The sequence below is a fragment of the Bos indicus genome, chromosome 28, assembly GCF_029378745.1.
Source record: "Bos indicus isolate NIAB-ARS_2022 breed Sahiwal x Tharparkar chromosome 28, NIAB-ARS_B.indTharparkar_mat_pri_1.0, whole genome shotgun sequence".
NCBI classification, from domain to species: Eukaryota; Metazoa; Chordata; class Mammalia; order Artiodactyla; family Bovidae; genus Bos; species Bos indicus.
In genome coordinates, this window is record NC_091787.1 from 14142957 (window position 1) to 14162516 (window position 19560).

Here is a 19560-nt window from a genome sequence, read left to right on the forward strand (position 1 = left end):
CTGGGTTGGGGAGATACCCTGGAGAAGGGAATGACTATGCACTCCAGTATTCTTGCCTGGAGAATTCCATGGACAGAGGAGCCCAGCGGGCTATCATCCACGTATCGCAAAAAGTCTGACACAACTGAGCCGCTGCCACAAATTAGAAACCCCACAGTACAATGTTATAAATTTTTGTTTTGTACAGTCATGTGTATTTTCAAGAAATCAAGAGGATAAGTTTGTGAATCTATTTACATATTTGCCATTTTTTTAGCTTTTCATTTCTTCCTTAACAACCAAGTTTCTATGTAATGTTTACCTTCATTCTAAAAAAAAAAACTCCTTTAAGTTTACTTTATAATACAATTTTTGCTGGAGACCAGTTTCTTTAGTTTTATTTAAACATGTTTTTCGCTGCATATTTGTTCTTTTGTTTGCTCTGGAGTATTTTATTGTATGCATATACCAGTTTATTGTACTGACAATCATTTATTTTTTATCTGTTGCTGCTGCTGCTGCTAAGTCGCTTCAGTCGTGTCCGACTCTGTGCGACCCCATAGACGGCAGCCCACCAGGCTCCCCCATCCCTGGGGGAAGAACAAGGCAAGAACACTGGAGTGGGTTGCCATTTCCTTCTCCAATGCATGAAAGTGAAAAGTGAAAGTGAAGTCGCTCAGTCATGTCCAGCTCTTCACAACCCCATGGACTGCAGCCTACCAGGCTCCTCCATCCATGGGATTTTCCAGGCAACAGTACTGCAGTGGGGTGCCATTGCCTTCTCCGTTTAGCTATTATGAATAAAGCTGCTATGAGTGTTGTTGTGTATGTAGTTTGATGGACTAATTTCTCTTGGATGTGTGCCTTGGGATGCAAATTTTACATGGTAAGAATATGTTTTGTTTTAGAAGATACTGCCAGTTTTCCAAAGTGGTCATTACCACCTTGCACTGTATCTGCAGTCTTAAGAGTTTTCCAGGTGCTCTGTAACTTTGCCACTGATAGGTGTTGTAAATCTTTTATATTGTAGTCATTCTGTTGAGGATGTAGCAGCATTCCACTGTGGCTTCAATTGTGCGCGTTCTTGATTACTAATGAGGTTGAGCATCTTTTCGTGTTTCCTGGCTATCTGGACAGTCACTTTGGTGATGCATTTGTTCAGTAGGATGTCATCTTTGTTGTTGTTCAGTGTGTCATGTCCGACTCTTTGTGACCCCATGGACTGCAGCACTCCAGGCTTCCCTCTCCTTCACCATCTCCTGGAGCTTGCTCAAACTCAAGTTCATATCCTCTTACATAACTCCAGTGCCTGGCTCTCTGGCTTCTCACTGAGAGGTTGTGCAGGGCATGAGGTGGTTCTCAGATGCTCCCCCTGAAATCAGCACATGTTCCCATGGAGAAGGCACTCGATGCTGCTTTCCCATTCCTGGTCTTCTGTTCTTCACTGTATCCTGGCTTGGCAGTTCTTCAATCTCTTGTTGATGCTGTGATGCCTGCAAGTGGATTTTAAAAAATGTTCATCTTTTTTTAGTTAACCACAATAGGAGGGTCTCTTTTACCTTGTCTGTCTCTACTGGAAGTCGAATTTCACAGAATTGTTTTCTTTTCATCAAATGATTGCTGTTTTTCTAATTTTAAAGATATGGAGGAAAACAAGCCATGAGACAGTAAGCTTCAGAGGGAATAACTTTTAAGGGGAATTTATATGAAACTTCACTTGTGGTTTTGTTACAAATTATTCCTTGGTTTTCAATGAATTTTTCATTAAAGACCCATACTTATATTTTTGGTTTTCATTTTGCAACATTACTCCTTGATGTTTTAAGAAAATATTTTGGCTAGAATTGAACTTTAAAATAGTCTAGATATATAATTATTGCAATAAGTAAGTCAGCATATTCTTTCATAGTAACTTCTTAAATATAAAAATATCTGCCCTTTCTGCAACAAATGGAGTGTCTCTTTGAGTAACCGTGGACTGTGTTCTCATAGAATTTATGCCATGTAATGCAGTGGACTGGGGGACTTAGAGGATGGCAGAGTACAATGAGTTTTGTTTCTGTGGATGTACAGTTTTATATATTTAGTTTCTGTTAGTGGGACCCATTGCCTTGATATGACATTCAGTTCTTTTATGTGATGGAGTCTTCTCCATCTAATCAAATGCATCCTTGACTATTTGTAATTATTACAAAAAACTCACTTTATTCTAGATTGTGAATTAGCTAATGAATATTATAAATGTGTATTCTTTAGCATGATATGGCTGTAGTAAGGATTGCATAGGATAGTTTTCCTAACCACAGTACTTTTTTCAGGAGAAACTTTATGAAGACTAAGCAAATGAATAAGTAATTGGAAAACAAAAAGTCCATTGATTCAGGTTATTCAGTACCAAATTAAAGGCTTGGAAACAATTTGAAACTATAGCTGAATTATTATTCAAAGCATTTTTAGATACTACAGGCTTTTTATAAATGGCGCTTGTTTTACTCTAAAAGTAATACGTGGTTACTCCTATTACACTGCTTACTTTAGCTTTGCCTTTTAGATTATTTTAGTCATCTTTTAGTTTAAGATGTATAGATGTGCTATTATTGTAGTATTGGTTTGTAATTAAATACTTATATTTACACTTTCATAGATGTACTCTAGCTGCTGCTGCTGCTGCTAAGTCGCTTCAGTCGTGTCCAACTCTGTGCGACCCCATAGATGGCAGCCCGCCAGGCTCCCCCATCCCTGGGATTCTCCAGGAAAGAACACTGGAGTGGGTTGCCATTTCCTTCTCCAATGCATGAAAGTGAAAAGGGAAAGTGAAGTCGCTCAGTTGTGTCTGACTCTTTGTGACCCCGTGGACTGCAGCCCACCAGTCCCCTCCATGCATGGGATTTTCCAGGCAAGGGTACTGGAGTGGGGTGCCACTGCCTTCTCCGTGTACTCTAGCAGGTTGCTTCAAAAGTTACCCCTTGGATATATTTTTGCGAATAATTTCATTCTTTCAAAGTTTAAAATGGAAAATTTCAACTTTATCCTTAAGAGTATATATCACTATGGCCTCAAGTTGTTTGCGATTCTGTGACTCCTTTATTAGATACGAGAGTATAAGGTTTGATACTAATTTGTGGTGTTTTTCTTCTGTATCTGAGGATATGTCTTGTCTCTTGGACATAAATGATGATGACTAGCTGGAACTAACTTGACTTCAAAGTTTTTCTTTCAATTTATTGCATATATGTAACAGAAATAGAAAATGTCAAGAAGAGTGAGTGAGCTCCAATTAGGCTCAGAATCTGGCTTCTATTCTTCAGATATTTGTTGGACAAACACTGTCTACAGAGGCAGGGCCCTGCCTTGGGAGAGGGTGAAGTTAGCCCTCTGGTGGCAGCTCCAGGCCTCTTTTTTTCCCTTTTTCCAAGAAATTTTGCTGCTGCCCAAAATTGCATATTCCACCTTAGTGAAACAAACCAACCCACTCATTAGTCCTGCTGTCTCTAGAAGGTCTTTTAACATGTCCTTTGTGGAGTTCACTTATTATGCAAAGAAGATTATCAAGTTATTTTCTGTAAAACGTACAGCAAATCCTCTCCGAGCCAGGTTCTGCTGCCGCTGCTACTGCTAAGTCGCTTCAGTCATGTCCGACTCTGTGCGACCCCATAGACGGCTCTCCATTTTCTTATATTTGGTGATGTTTTAGTGCCCTAGAGGTTTTAGAAACTCTGGAGGGGGGACACTCTAGGGAGCAAGCTAGTTGGGTTGTCAATTATTTTAGCTCCAAGAGAAGTGCACACAAGTGCCCAGAGCCTTATTCCTCTTTGTCTCACTGAATGAACCCATGACCATCCTGTTACTTATTCTAGGTTCCTAAAGGTAAATGGGAATTAATGGCGTGCTGTATTTGTATCTTGTCTTGTCCATGATATATCTACCCTAATCCATGATTTCTTTCTTAAACCAGAATGAAGCAATTAATGCTGTTTTGGCATTTTTAGTAGCATTGCCTCTGATTACATGGATCAGGGATACTTCTGGGTCATGAAACAATAATAATATTATTTGTATTAGCTTATGGATATTGTTGCTGTGTCTCCACGTTTGTTGTTTTCAGGTTTCAGAAGTAATAGGGTGGAAGACTGTAGAGCTATACGTAATAAGTGAAATGGGTTGGGATATTAATCAGGGAGTGATGGGGGGATAAGGCAAACCAGAGAGGCAGTGCCTGGCCTGCAGGGGACAGCTCTGCTCGGTGGCATGAGGTTGTCCTCTGGAAATGCAAGCCAGGTGTGGCCAGATCTTCCCGTTGTTCAAACAGAAAGGTAGAAATTTGATTTTTTTTTTTTACATTTAGACTCCAAACTAAAAATATATATTATTGAAGTATAGTTGATCAGTCATCAGTCTCTTGATTTTACTATTGATAACAAGTCCAGATTGTTAATAAAAGAGTAATTATGGGCCAAGTAACATAGTACTTATTTTCAGACTTAAGTACAGAGTACAGAAAGATGCCTTGTCACTCCTCTAGGTAGCGGGAAACCCTGGTTACCAGTCCTGTAGGAGTCACCTCTGGGATTCAGTATTCAGTGGCTCTTATGGTGGCAGGAAAAAACCCAGAGCCAAATGACTCCCATGGCTGACCACAGTTTTACCTAAAATGAATGGTCCTTTTATTATCATAATTTAATTTGTTGTCCTATTATCTTATCAGTAGTTTCAAATACTTAAGAAAAAAATCAATATTAAAGTATCAGTTTTGCAATCCAAAGGATGTTTGTACTTTTTAAAAAAAAATGACACACTTTAAAAAAATGATAATGTTTGGCCTCCTGCCTTGTAAATGTATCAGGCTTCATTTTATTTTTAATATTTAAAGAATGTGCTAGACTTTTAGATGTGTTTAAATTGATACCTAGAGAAATAACGTATGATTTTCTTCCCTGGTGAGAATTTTTAATTCATTCTAGTAGAATTTTTAAAAAATAAACTTTATTTTAGAGCAGTTTCAGATTTACAGAATAGTGAATATAGTAGAGAGTCCCCATATAGCCCACCCTGTTTTCTCTTATTATTAACACCTTACATTAGTGTGGCACATTTTCACAATAATGGTATATTGTTATGACTCAGAATCTATATTTTATTCAGATTTCCTTCTTTTTTTTTTTTTTTTACCTGATGTGCCTTCTCTCTTCCAGGATCCCATGCAGAATACCACATTACATTAATTGTCACATTTCCTTAGGCTCCTTTTGGCTGACAGATTCTCAGACTCCCCGTGTTTTTGATGAGTTTGAGGGGGTACTGGTTAGGAATGTCCCTCATTTGGGGGTTCGTCTGAGGTTTTTCTCCTGGTTCAGCTAGGGTGATGAGTTTTGGGGAGTGAGACTAGAGCGGTGAAGTACTGTTTTCACCACATATCATCTATATGACCTGTCACTATTGATGCTAATCCTGATCGCTTGGCTGACGTAGTATCTGTCAGGTTTCTTTACTGTAATGATGCTCTTTAAACATTTCCTCTTTCTATAATGGACCCAGAAGGAAGTGCTGATGTTCAGCCCACACTTCAGTAGGGACTTCTGCTCTACCTCCTTGTAAGGGGAGAGTCTAGGTAATATTTGGAATTCTTCTGCATGGGAGATTGGTTTACTTCTTATTTATTAATTACTGGTTTATCTCTTTATTTGTTGATTATTTAAAAAATTTGTTAATCATCATCATTATTTTTAATTAATTTTTTGGGGCCATGTTCTGAGCATGTGGGATCTTAGTTCCCCAAACAGGGGTCCAGCCTCTGCCTCCTGCATCAGAAGCACAAAGTCTTGACCTCTGAACCAGCAGGGAAGAGCCCCACTTTTATTTCTTTATTCAGTCATTTGTTATATCAGTATAGACTATGCATATTTATGTTATACTCTGGGGTAGAAGGCAGCACTCCTTTATTTTGGTGCTCAGATTGTTCCAGCTTTGGCCATTGGGAGCTCTTTGACCTGGTTCCTGTGTCGCTTTGATGTATCCCCAGTGTTGGTGCCTTTTCTTTCTTTTTTGAGCAGTCGCTTTCTAGCATTGCAAGATAGCTAAGCTCATCTTTATATTCCTTGGCCAGCTCTAGAATCAGCCATTTCTCTAAGGAGCCCTGGTTTCTTTTATGGGAGAATGGGATCAGAAAGCAAGATCTGGCGTGCTCATTGTTACTGAGTTGTGTTGTTTACAGCCCCTCTCAGTTGACAGAGCAAGAAGCTATATTGTGTGTAGTAAGCCATACACACTCATATTTTTAAATATTTCTATTTGCACCCTTCTGTATCTGTATTGGAGAAGGCAATGGCAGCCGACTCCAGTACTCTTGCCTGGAAAATCCCATGGACGGAGGAGCCTGGTAGGCTGCAGTCCAGGGGGTCGCTAAGAGTCGGACACGACTGAGCGACTTCACTTTCACTTTTCACTTTCGTGCACTGGAGGAGGAAATGGCAACCCACTCCAGTGTTCTTGCCTGGAGAATCCCAGGGACTGTGGGGCCTGGCGGGCTGCCGTTTATGCGGTCGCACAGAATCGAACACGAGTGAAGCAACGTAGCAGTAGCAGCAGCAGTATCTGTATTAAGCTAAATATGAGCTCCCCAAGTGGCTCAGTGGTAAAGAATCTGCCTGCCAATGCAGGAAATGAGTGTTCAGTCCCTGGGTCAAGAAGATTCCCTGGAAAAGGAAATGGCAAACCACTCCGGTCTTCTTGCCTGGAGAATTCCATGGACAGAGGAGCCTGGTGGGCTACAGTTCATGGGGTCACAGAAAGAGCTGGACATGACTTAGAGACTGAAAAACAACAAACGTGTGCTCAGAACTGATTGCTGCAACTCGAATCTGTTACCGCATGAATCATTAGAGCTTTCTTCTGTTGTTGGCCAACACCCACTCCAACAGTGGGAAATCTGGCTCCCAGGAGCCATCGTTTATTTAATTTTCCAAGTCCAGAACATAGTATATGATGGTTTTAGAATTGTTTATAAATACCCGCTGTGAGAAAGAATTTTATCAACAGAGCTTATGCACACTTCCTTTGGCCTTTTCCCTTACACACCGCACTTATTTCTTTAAAAATGTTTTTATTGATATACAATAGTGTCTGTTTTTGGTGTACAACATAGTGATTTACAGTTTTTAAAAACTGTATTCCATTTGTAATTACCTTAAAGTATTGGCTGTGTTCCCTATGCTGTACAGTGTATCCTTATAGCTTACTTATTTCATACATAATTTAGTTTGTACCTCTTAATCTCTTGCCTCTATGATGCCCCTTCCTCCTTCCCTCTCCCCACTGATAAACACTTCTGTAGTTTGTTCTCTATGTCTGTGTATCTGTTTTTTTTTGTTGTTGTTGTTATATTCACTGGTTTGTTTTATTTTTTAGATTCCACATGTAAGTGATATCATGCAGTGTTTGTGTTTCTCTGTCTGACTTATTTCACTAAGCATAATACACTCCAAGTCTATTCATCTTGTTGCAAATGGTAAAATTTAAATTTTGTTGTCTTTTAAAGAAATTTTTTGTGGGAGTATAGTTTCTTTATAATGTATTAATTTCTGTCGTACAGCAAAGTGAATCAGTTATATGTATACGTATATCCCCTCATTTTTAGGTTTTCTTCCCATTTAGATCACCATAGAGAATTGAGTAGAGTTCTCTGTGCTAAACAGTAGGTTCTCATTAGTGACCTATTTTATACATAGTCACACTGCACTTACTTCTAAGGATACTTAGGTCAGCATTTACCTCTGCGGTGAATTTATTTCATACGTTTGTTATATTCTTTTGTCACTGTCTGCATTCCATTCTGGGATTTTCCAACTTTCTAAATAATTTAAAATTTACATACCCTGAGGTTTTCTCTCTATGCTGTTAAGTTTTATGGGTTTTGACAAATGCAGAATGTCATATAGTCACCATTATAATATGTAGAATACTTTCACCATCCTAAAAATCGCATGTACTTTGCCTATTCAACTCATTTCTTTCCAGCCTCCTGGCAATGACAGACTGTTTACTATATAATATTACCTTTATTCCGAAGGTCACATAAATCTAATCATAGTGTATGGCCTTTTCAGACTGGCTTTCTTTTACTTAGTTGTGTGTTTTTAAGATTCATCCTTATTTTTGCATGGCTTTATACAGTTCACTCTTTTTTTTCTTAATAGTATTCCATTGTGTGGAAGATGATTTTTTTTTTTTTTTGGCTGCACTGTGTGGCATGGAACTTCCCTGACCAGGGATTGAACCTGAGCCCCCTGCAGTGAAAACACAGCGTCTTGACCACTGGATCATAGGGAAGTTCCTGGAAGACCTTTTTTTTTTTTTAAATGTATTTACCTGTTGAGATTGTTTCGATCTGGCTATTATGAATAAAGCTTCTGTAAACATTCTCATGCAGTTGTTTGTGTGGATGTAAATCTTCAAATGCATTGGATAAATTCCTAGGAGTGTGATTGCTGGGTTGCATGTGAAGACTGTGTTTAGCTTTATGACATGTCAAACCATGTTCCAAAGTGGCTGGGTACCATTGTGCCTTCCCGCCGGCAGTGAGTGAGAGTTCCTGTTTTTCTGCATTTTCATCAGCATTTGGCATTGAAAGTGTTTGGGATTTTAGCCATTCTAGTAGATGTGTAATAGCACCTTATTGTTGTTTTAATTTGTGTTTCCCTATTGATGCATGATGTTGACCAACTTTTCATATAAACATATGTCATTTGTCATCTGTGTATCTTCTTCAGTGAGGTGTTTGTTCAGATTCTTTGTCCATTTTTATTTTAAAATATTTATTTATATTCATTTACTTACTTGGCTGCTCCAGGACCTTCCGTTCTCATTGCAGCATGTGCGATCTTTCTGGTTCCTGACCAGGGATCGAACTCCAGCCCCTGCATTGGTAGAGCAGAGGTTTAGCCACTGGATCACCAGGAAGTCCCCATGTTTAAATTGGGTTGTTTTCTTATTACTGAGTTTTAAAAATTCTTTGTATATTTTTGTATACAACTCCTTTATCAGATATGTGTTTTACGAATATTTTCTCCCAATCTTTGGCTAATTTCTTCATTTTCTTAATGGTATCCTTCACAGAGAAGTTTTACATTTCATTAAGTATAACTTACCTGTCTGTTTTTTTTTCTTAGATTGTGGTTTTGATATGTATCTAAAAACTCCCCACTAAACCCAAGGTCATGTAAAATTTCTCTTGTTTTTTCTTCTGGAACCTTTATAGTTTTGAATTTTACATTTGGGACTGTGATTCATTTCGTGTTAATTTTTTTGTTAAGGTGTAAGATCTAAGTCTAGGTTTGTTACTACTATTTTGCACGTGGATATCCAGTTGTCCTAGTACCATTGGTGGAAAAGACTGTTCTTTTTTCAATGAATTGGTTTTGTGCCTTTTTTCAAAAGTCAGGTGTTTCTACTTGTGTGGGTCTATTTCTGGGCTTTTTATTCTGTTCCATTGATCTAGATACCTGTTCTTTTATCAGTTCCACTGTCTTGATTTAGATTTTAATTGGTATTCATTTTTAGTTAGGAGTTGAGAAATGGGTTCTCATTCAACTTGACAACAATGCTGTGTGTTTGTGTTTTCTTAAAACATTAGATTTTTCATCACCATCTTGTCATAAACTCTTAACACTGCACATCGTGTTTATTTTTCAAGTTAACATTGAGAATGCACATCTCTAGTCTTCCTTCAGAGCCCTGTGATATTAATTACAACCTCTCCCTGACATATGATACACTTACTCAGTTCTTTTTTATCTATGTCCCTGATTCTTCCTAGGAATTGAAGATTGATGAGAGCAAGACTTTGTTCTTGTTGCCCTTCTCTGCTGTATCTCTTTCACCTAGGACTTACCTGGCATGTAGTAAGATCTCGATGATGTAACATAAACTAGATGAATGAAATATGAGGTCTCATGTTTATAATATCTTTGAGCAGCAAGTTATTGTACAAAGGCGGATTTGCTAAATAACCATTTAAACATTAAGCAGAACTTGTAATTGGAAAAATCTGCAGTCAGTATTTTCAAAGTTAGTTAAATGTTACTTCTATTTCTTAAATACATTGTACTTAATTCAATTTATTCTTTGTGCCATCTCACTTAATATTTTGACTAAAAACCAAGAAATTGGGTTAAAGGCCTATTTCTGAAATTACCTAAGCAAGTGATCTTAGAAAAGTTACAATGTTCCTGGGTCTCAGTGGACCACTAGTTTTAATGACTAGATGATTTCTTAAGTTCCTATCAGTCCCTAAAATTCTCCTTGATAATGACCTCGTTCCTTGTGGCATATTACACTAGGTCTTTCCTCAAAATAACGTTCAAGTATCGGACTTCCCTGTCAGTCCAGTGGTTAAGATTCTGAGCTTCCAGTGTTTCTAATGCAGGGGGTGCAGGTTCGATCCTTAGCCAGGTGGGTGGAGGGACTAAGATCCCACATGCCATGTGATGCGGCCAAAAAAAAAAGGTTGATATAGAACTACTTTATCTCTAACAGCATTTGACTTTAGTCGACCATATTTTAAATTATTATTAAAAAAAAAATCCCCTGTACATCTGCCTTTTGTTGCTAAGTGTACCTCCCTGTGTTAATCTCTATATTTTTTCTGTAGTTTTATTTTTTTGTCATTCCCATTAAAGTGATTTCCACAGGGCTTGTCTGCCTTGCAGTCAGTCAGTAGGCTCTCTCAATAGATAATAAATGTTGTGGTAGGTGGAAGTCTCCTAAACTTGGCCACACCGTAGTCCCCAGAACCTGTGAATTTGTTCCCATGGCAAGGGAAAACTAAAACTAGGGTTATAGGTGGAATTAAGTTCACTAAGCAGCTGATTTTAATGGCACCCCACTCCAGTACTCTTGCCTGGAAAATCCCATGGACGGAGGGGCCTGGTGGGCTGCAGTCCATGGGGTCGCTAGGAGTCGGATAGACTGAACGACTTCACTTTCACTTTTCACTTTCACGCATTGGAGAAGGAAATGGCAACCCACTCCAGTGTTCTTGCCTGGAGAATCCCAGGGACGGGGGAGCCTGGTGGGCTGCCGTCTCTGGGGTCGCACAGAGTCGGACACGACTGAAGTGACTTAGCAGCAGTAGCAGCAAGCAGCTGATCTTAAGGGGCAGTGCCCTGATTATCCAGGTGAGCCCCACTGTAATCACAAAGGTGATAAATGAAACAGGGAGGCAGGAGAGTTAGTGGGAGACATGTGAGAAAAACTGCACCGACTCTTGTTGGCGGAGCCCGAAGAACATGGGTACCTATCAAAGTGAGTGAAAGTCGCTCAGTTGTGTCTGACTCGTTGTGACCCCATGGACTATACAGTCCATGAAATTCTCTAGGCCAGAATACTGGAGTGGGTAGCCTTTGCCTTCTCCAGGAGATCTTCCCAACTCAGGGGTCGAACCCAGGTCTCCCACATTGCAGGCGGATTCTTTACCAGCTGAGCCACAAGGGAAGCTCAAGGATACTGGAGTGGGTAGCCTATCCCTTCTCCAGCGGATCTTCCTGACCCAGGAATTAAACTGGGGTCTCCTGCATTGCAGGCGGATTCTTTACCAACTGAGCTATCAGGGAAGCAAAGCTGAAAAACAAAAAGAAACATTGTTCACTGGAGCTTCCAGAGAGAATGGAGCCCTGCCAATACCTTGATCTTGGCCCAGTAAAACCCATTTTGAACTTCTGACCTTGAAAACTGCAAGGTTATACATTTATGTTGTTTTAAGCCGTTAAGTTTGTGGTAATTTGTTACAGCAGCAATAGGAGACTAAGGTAAATACAGATGTCTAGCCACGCAGTGGTCTCCAGCCTTTTTGGCACTAGGGACTGGTTTCGTGGAAGACAGTTTTTCTACAGACAAGTGGGAGGGAATGGTTTCAGGATGATTCAAGTGCATTACATTGATTGGGCACTTTTTTCCTATTGTTATTACATCAGCTCCACCTCAGATCATCAGGCATTATTAGATCTTGGAGGTTGGGGACCCCTGGTCTACTGCAAAGAGCACTGTGCAGATCAATTTCAGTAATTAACTTTCCTGAAACCATTCATAAAATATATCGAGGCAAATAATTTCAGGGGCATGGGGTCCCTATTTTTAGGTTTCTTTAATGAACATCAAGAATTATAATACTCACTTGGAATGCTAAAACTTCTTGTCATTTTCAAGGTTAGTTTTTTAGAGGTTTTGCCAATGAAGTACAAAAGTTGGCAGAAATTTGAAGGTGTCAGTTGGAGTCTGGATAAGAGGGAGTTCATTCCTCTTGAAATAACCGTTTTAACTTCTTGGTTCACTACAGTATTTGAGAGGAATGCTGATCTATAGTATTAAAAACACTAAATAATTTATATTTAAATTTGGATTATGTTGGTTGGTTTAGAGTGGCTTCCCAGGTGGCTCAGTGGTAAAGAACCTGCATGCCAATTTAGGAGATGCAGGAGACGTGGGTTCGATCCCTGGATCAGGAAGATCCCCTGGAGGAGGGCTTGGCAACCCACTCCAAGAATGTTCCTGCCTGGAAAATTCCATGGACAGAGGAGCTTGGGCGGGCTACAGTCCCTGGGGTTGCAGAGTCAGACATGACTGAGCAGTTAGGCACAGATGGTTTAGAACAAGGGTTTATTTTAAAAAGTAATTAAAAATTTTGTTATCTGTATTTTAAAATAGCTAGTATTAAAATGAATTACATTTTTCTGGATATTTTATTCGACAGATTTCTTATTGAAGTGGGAGGCAGGAATTGATTGAGTTCAGAGTTGTTAATTCCTTATTAGAATCAGAAGGACCTATGAAGGTTTGTTGCTGCTGCTGCTGCTAAGTCACTTCAGTCGTGTCCGACTCTGTGGGACCCCATGAACAGCAGCCCATCAGGCTCCCCCGTCCCTGGGATTCTCCAGGCAAGAGCACTGGAGTGGGTTGCCATTTCCTTCTCCAATGCATGAGAGGGAAAAGGAAAGTGAAGCCTTTCAGTCGTGTCCGACTTGCAGCAACCTCAGGGACTGCAGCCTACTAGGCTCCTCCGTCCATAGGATTTTCCAGGCGAGAGTACTGGAGTGGGTTGCCATTGCCTTCTCCAGAAGATTTGTTGAGGTTGTGATAATTGTGTAGTTAAGGAAAGCTGGGGTTCAGAGAGGTTTGTTTAAGAGTTTAGCTCAAGGTAGCTCACCTGGTTTATTTTAGAACCTTGAACAAAAAATTGAAATCTAAAATTTAAATTTAAATCTCTGGGCTCTAAATCCATTCTTCTTTTTGTCTTGCTAGACACAAAGGTGAGTGAAAGAAAATTTTAAGCTTTTAAAGTTGAACTTAATTGTTTCGGTCAGTTCTGAAGTTACTTTTTATAAAGAGCCAGCAGTATATAGATTCTCTTTTTAAATGCAGGAGCCATAAACATCTCAGACAAATAGGCTCTCTTATTTTTGCAGACATTTCTTATGGTGCAATTTCTGAATTTTCTCCTTTTGTGTAATTTTTTTGTGTGAAGTGGAAGTGTTAGTCACTCAGTTGTGTCTGACTCTTTGAGACGCTATGGACTGTAGTCCTCCAGGCTCTTCTGTCCATGGGAATCTCCCGGCAAGAATACCGGAGTGGGTAGCCTTTCCCTTCTCCCGGGGATCTTCCTGACCCAGGGATCCAATCCGGGTCTCTTGCACTGCAGGCAGATTCTTTACTGTCTGGTTTTCTTGTGAGGCAACCCTAAATAGTAGAAGTTTTGAAAGGATAAAAAAGTTCCAAGAATAAGATAAAATGGTCCGTTGTTTGCCAGGATGGCATATACAGGATAAGGATTATTTTGTGCCTTGGACCCATGAAACGTGAATATTTGATATGCCAAAAATGAAGGACCTAATTTTTAAAACTTAATGTTGACTTAACGATCTAATTTTTAAAGTTCTTACAAGAATTACATGTGGATTTTTTTGTTTCTCCAACTTTCTTAAAATTATGTTTAACTTTTGTGTAAATTCTGCTAACATGTACTTACCTCTTTTTCTAGAATGTATATATTAATATACTTTTATTTTCTTATAAGCTTAATTCTTATATGTTTGTTTCTTTTTTGGCTTTGTGTCTGATCAAAAACATGACTAAATGTGTAAACTCTGAATTCATTATTTTCAGTTAACATGTTTGACCAGATTGTGTGATAGAAGCTTCAAAGTCCTTTCAAAGGTGAAAGAACAAATAATAAGTAACTGACACAGGTGGGGAGAGTAAAAATCATTATTTAGATAAAATTGTTTGGATCTAGAATAACTACTTGGGGAAGTGCATTTTTGAGGTTTTTAAAAGCATATTTTTGTTTGAATCATCGTTAATCAGGGCAGACTTCTGAAACTTGGTACAATGCACTTCATTTCCGTTGTTGTGACAACTTCAGAATTCTGTTTTATGGTTGAATAGCATGGAAGCTGTGGACTCTCTTTGAGGGGGTTAGCCCTAGGACATGAATAGCATACTGAGTATTGCAGCTTGTGGTCACAGATATCTCATCTGTTTGATTAATTACTCCTTTGCAGTATTGCTTTTGTGTCATATCAGGGGGAGAGTTGGTTAGTAAGTAGGACTTAGAGATTGTCCTACTGAGTGAAGTAAGTCAGACAAAGACATACGATGATATCACTTGTATGGGAATCTAAAAAATGGTGCAAATGAACTTATTTATAAAACAAAGTCACAGATGTGGAAAACAAACTTACGGCTTCTGTGATGGGGGTGAAGAGAAGGGGGGAGAAGGGATAAATTGGGAGATTAGGATTGATACATACAAACTACTGTATATGAAACAGATAACTAATAAGGACCTGGTTTATAGCATAGGGAATACTGTATAATGACCTACATGGGAGAAGAATCTAAAAAAGAGTGTGTGTGTATATATATGTATATATATAAAAACATATAAATATATGTATGTATAAATGTAAATATAAACATATAAATATATATAACTGGCAGAAACTAATATAACATTGTCAATCAACTATACTCCAATAAAAATTGAAAAAAAAATAGTGATCAGTAGTCTTGGCAAGAGTTCTAAAAACATCAGGGTAAATAGGTACGTTTTCTCTTGTGATCATTGAGATCAGAGAAGGGAAGCTGAGGTCGAGGTAATGAGGCTTTCTGCATGTGGAATCAGTTCGTCTTCGGTGAGCCTGTCAGCATTCTCATCTCTGCCCACGGTAATGATTAGCAGCCCCTGGTAAGCGGGGTTTAGGTATGTGCTTGTCAGTGAGGTCTCTCATGTGAAACTAAATGTTGGCTTGGCATCTCAGGAACTCAGACGATGGCCGAATGGGTTTGGCTTCTGTTAAACAGAGTTTTAATCATTAAATGGAAATAGATGAAGTCGGTGAACAAATACAGTGGCTTCAAAGCCCTGATTTTGGTTTTTAGATAGCCCCTAACTTTGCTTGGAGGAGAGTCAAGTGAAATATTTCACCACTGCATTATCACCAAAGAGAATTACTTTTGTAGATTGGTCCTTGCTTCTCTAAACATGTGTCCTACACTAAGGATTAGAACTGTTATTCCAAGTTAATAGTGTTTGGATACAGAAGTAATATCAAATTGTAATATTAAACTGTATGTTTAAAAAAAATCTTTTCCATTTATTTGCTTAATGGTTATTCAGATAATTAATAAATTATAGAATGAGGAAGCCTATTTGTAAGACTGTGGAATTTCTTTTTAGGTGTGATGGGGTGGGATGGCTAATATTATGACAAATTATTAACTTGGGATGAAAGTTATACTTCCAAGGTTATGTTAAAAATGTGACTTTACTGCTGAATGGGAAGCCTTGATTCTAGTTTTTACTGGCATGGGGATATGCATGCAAGTAGAAAAAGATTAATTTTACTCATTTGCAGCTTCTCAGAAGCTGAGAAATTCTTCTCAGAAATTGCAGTACTAATTCTAAAATGTTATAATAGGTCAGTTTGGTCAGTCATTGAAGCATTTCATGTAAGGAAAAATGTGTATTAGAAGTGCTGAAATTCTTGATGGGCCATAAATCCACTTAGCATAAGAGTCTGCATATTGGTTAAAAGTATGAAAGGGGAAGAAAATTTATCAAGAAACCCTACATACAGAATATTCATAGTTAGCTTAATTTCAATTTCTCTTTAAAATTAATTTGATAGAGCACTTCATGCAAGAAGATAGGAGGGGTGGGTGTTTTTTCAGACCAGATTTTTGATTGCCTTTGAGTTCTTTATTAAAGCATAGCACTTGCAATAGTGTAAATATGTAAATATTGTTTAAGTACAAAGGAGTCTTGTGATTTTCATATGTCTTGTTTTCTTAATTATATTCAGTTTCCATTAAACAAAATCATGTTTTATCTTACATTATTATTATTTTTTAGTGTAACATTTTTAGTAATTTCTTCATGTGTGTAGTAAGCATAATAATAGCCCCCAAAATGTCCATGTCCTTTTTCTTGGATCCTGTGAGTGTTACTGTATAGGATGGAAGGTTCTTCAAATATGTGTTTAAATTTAGGATCTTGAGATGGTGAGATTATCTTGGGTAATTATTTTTCTTCTGTTTGAAGAATTTCTTTTAATGTTTCTGACCATGAACAATCTTATTTTGCCTTCATTTTTGAAAAATAAGTGTCATTGGATTAAAGATTATAGGTTGATCTTTTTTTTTTTTTCTTTTAAGATATTCCACTGTCTTCTGGCTTACTTTGTCTAGGGAGAGAAATTGGTGATCATCATTATCTTTGTTGCTCTGTAAATAATGTGTAGATTTTTCTTTGTGTGTGTGCTCAGTCGTGTCGGTCTTCGCACGTCCAGGCACCTGGGTCTGCCAGTCTCCTCTGTCAGTGGGATTCTCCAGACAAGAAGACTGGAGTGGTTTGCCATTTCCTCCTCCAGGGGATCTTCCCAACCCAGGAATCAAACCCGCATCTCTCCGTCTTCTGCATTGACAGGTGGATTCTTTACCACCCTGCCACCCGGGAAGCCAGTTTTTCCTTTAGTTGTTTTAAAAGTTTTTTCTTAAACATTGATCTCAAGCAATTTGATGTATATGTCTGTGTTTTACTCATGTGTCTTATGCTTGGAGTTTGTTGAGCTGCTTAAATTTATGCGTGTATAGATTTCATTTGATTTAGAAAAATTTCAACTGTTATTTCTTCAAACATTTTTTTCTCTTCCTCTTCCTTTGAAGACTCCATTTATGTACACATTAGACAGTTTGAAGTTGTTGATAGCTCGCTGATGCCCTGTTCATTTCTTTCCAGTGTTTTTTTTTTTTTTAAACTACAGTTTCCTTTTAGTTGCTATTACTTTAAATCCACTAATCTTTTTTTTTCCTCTGCAAATTGGTTAAGAGTGTGAAGGGGAAAAGGAAGTTATCAAGAAATATTACTTATAAAATACTGGCATAGACTTGTCATTCTGTGACTGCCTAATGTGCTGTTACTTCCATCCAATGTGTCTTTCTTCCCAGACTAGTTTTTACCTCTAGAAGTTCAGTTAGGATCTTTCAAATTTCTTAATTTCTTAAAAATTTCAAATTTTTCTTGAATGGTTACACATAGTAACCGTTTTTTATGTCTGCTAATTCTAACTTGTTAGTGTCAGTTCTGGGTCAGTTTTACTTAATTGGCTTATCTCCTTATGGTGGATTGTATTTGCCTGCTTCTTTACATGCCTAATAATTTCTGCTAAGATGCCAGACATTTGAATTTTATCTTGTTGGGTGCTGAATATTTTTGTGTTCTTGAGCTTTGTTATGGGACATAGTTAAGTCACTTAGAAAGGGTTTGCCCTTTTCATGTCTTGCTTTTAAGCTTTCTTAGATAGAACCAGAGCAGCTTTTACTCTAGTTTTACCTCCTACTGAGATAAAACCCTTCTAAATATTCTACCTAATGTCCTGTTAATTATGAGGTTTTCCACTCTGATTAGTGGGAACAGAAGGAGCCATTTCCAGCCTATGTGAGCTTTAGGGATTATTCCCTCTCATCCTTTTAGGGTAGGTTCGTGGGTAGTTTGCTCACACACATGGGTTGGTCAACTGAAGACTTGAGGGGTACCCCAGCACATCTCCAGGGTTTTCTGTCTTTGTAACCTTCTTCTCTCTGGTATTCTGCCCTGCAAAAAAGGCATCTTGGAATCCTTGAACTCCTAGCTTCGTCTCCTCAACTCAGGGTGATCACCAGACCCTTGCCTGGCTTCCTGTTCTTTGGGCCACAGTCTGGAAATTCTATCCAGGCAGTAGGCTTCATATTTTGCTCCCATCTAGTTTTGGCTTAAAACTTAACATTCAAAAAACTAAGATCATGGCATCCAGTCCCATCACTTCATGGCAAATAGATGGCGAAACAATGGAAACAGTGATAGACTTTATTTTCTTGGGCTCCAAAATCACTCCAGATGGTGACTACAGCCATGCAATTAAAAGATGCTTGCTCCTAGGAAGAAAAGCTATGAAAAGCAGAGACATTACTTTGCTAACAAAGGTCCCTCTAGTCAAAGCTATGGTTTTTCTAGTGGTCACGTATGGATGTGAGAGTTGGACTATAAAGAAAGCTGAGCACCGAAGAATTGATGCTTTTGAACTGTGGTGTTGGAGAAGACTGTTGAGAGTCCCTTGGATTTCAAGGAGATCAAACCAGTCAACGCTAAAGGAAGTCAGTCCTGAATATTCATTGGAGGGACTGATGCTGAAGCTGAAACTCTAATACTTAGGCCACCTGATGCGAAGAACTGACTCGTGGGAAAAGACCCTGATGCTGGGAAAGATTGAGGACAAGAGAAGAAGGGGATGACAGACAATGAGATGGTTGGATGGCATCACCAACTTGATGGATATGAGTTTGAGCAAGCTCCAGGAGTTGGTGATGGACAGGGAAGCCTGGCGTGCTGCAGTCCACAGGGTCGCAAGAGTCGGACACGACTGAGCCAATGAACTGAACTGAGGCTTCATATGGTTACCTTGCTTGTTCCCTGTCTCTCAGGAATCACTGTCCTTTGTAGCTCCATGTCCAGTGTTTTAAAACCGTTGTTTGAAATATTTTGTCCACTTTTGAGTCGTTAAAAGTGTATGGATAAATCTGGTCCCTGTTTCTCTTGCCTGTGAGATCTTAGTCATCTCCAAGAAGCATTCATAAAATTATGTAGTTGTTAACTTCAAAGTGCCTCTTGTTTAAGAAAAACACCCAGGCCTTTATTCTCTTACTTATGGCTTGAAAAAGTTATGTCTTTATGTATTTAGGATTGTTGATAACTTATTATTGGAAGATCTGTAAAATACAGTAGAGATCTTTAGTGTTCAACTGTAATGCTGAAATACATTAAACTTCAAGTTCTAAATGACTTACAAAAGTGAAAAATGGTAGCATAGTTTTATCACTGTGTGTGTGTGTGTTTAAAATGTGGAAGTGCAGCCATTACATGGATTGTATGTAACTGTTTTCTGAAATACATGAAATTTCAAATTCAGAAACAATGGAGTGTTTTGAAGTTTCCTTTGGTGTCTCTTAGCGACAGCAAACAAATAATTTTCTTTGGATTGCATTTTTATATGTGAT

At 38.5% G+C, this 19560-nt stretch overlaps 1 protein-coding gene across 6 annotated transcripts in view; it reads left to right on the plus strand.

The window, feature by feature from the left end:
- The window catches only part of BICC1 (BicC family RNA binding protein 1), a 347294-nt gene that overhangs the window by 31275 nt on the left and 296459 nt on the right, over positions 1-19560 (plus strand). The window contains exon 1 of one of the 6 annotated variants that reach the window (XM_070782053.1): positions 531-15194. The exons of the other annotated variants lie outside the window; for them this stretch is intronic. Within the exon in view, the coding sequence (XP_070638154.1) occupies positions 15140-15194 (55 nt within the window). The 5' untranslated portion in view covers positions 531-15139. Of the gene's footprint in view, positions 1-530; positions 15195-19560 lie in introns of those variants that run through there. 6 annotated transcript variants of the gene reach the window in all.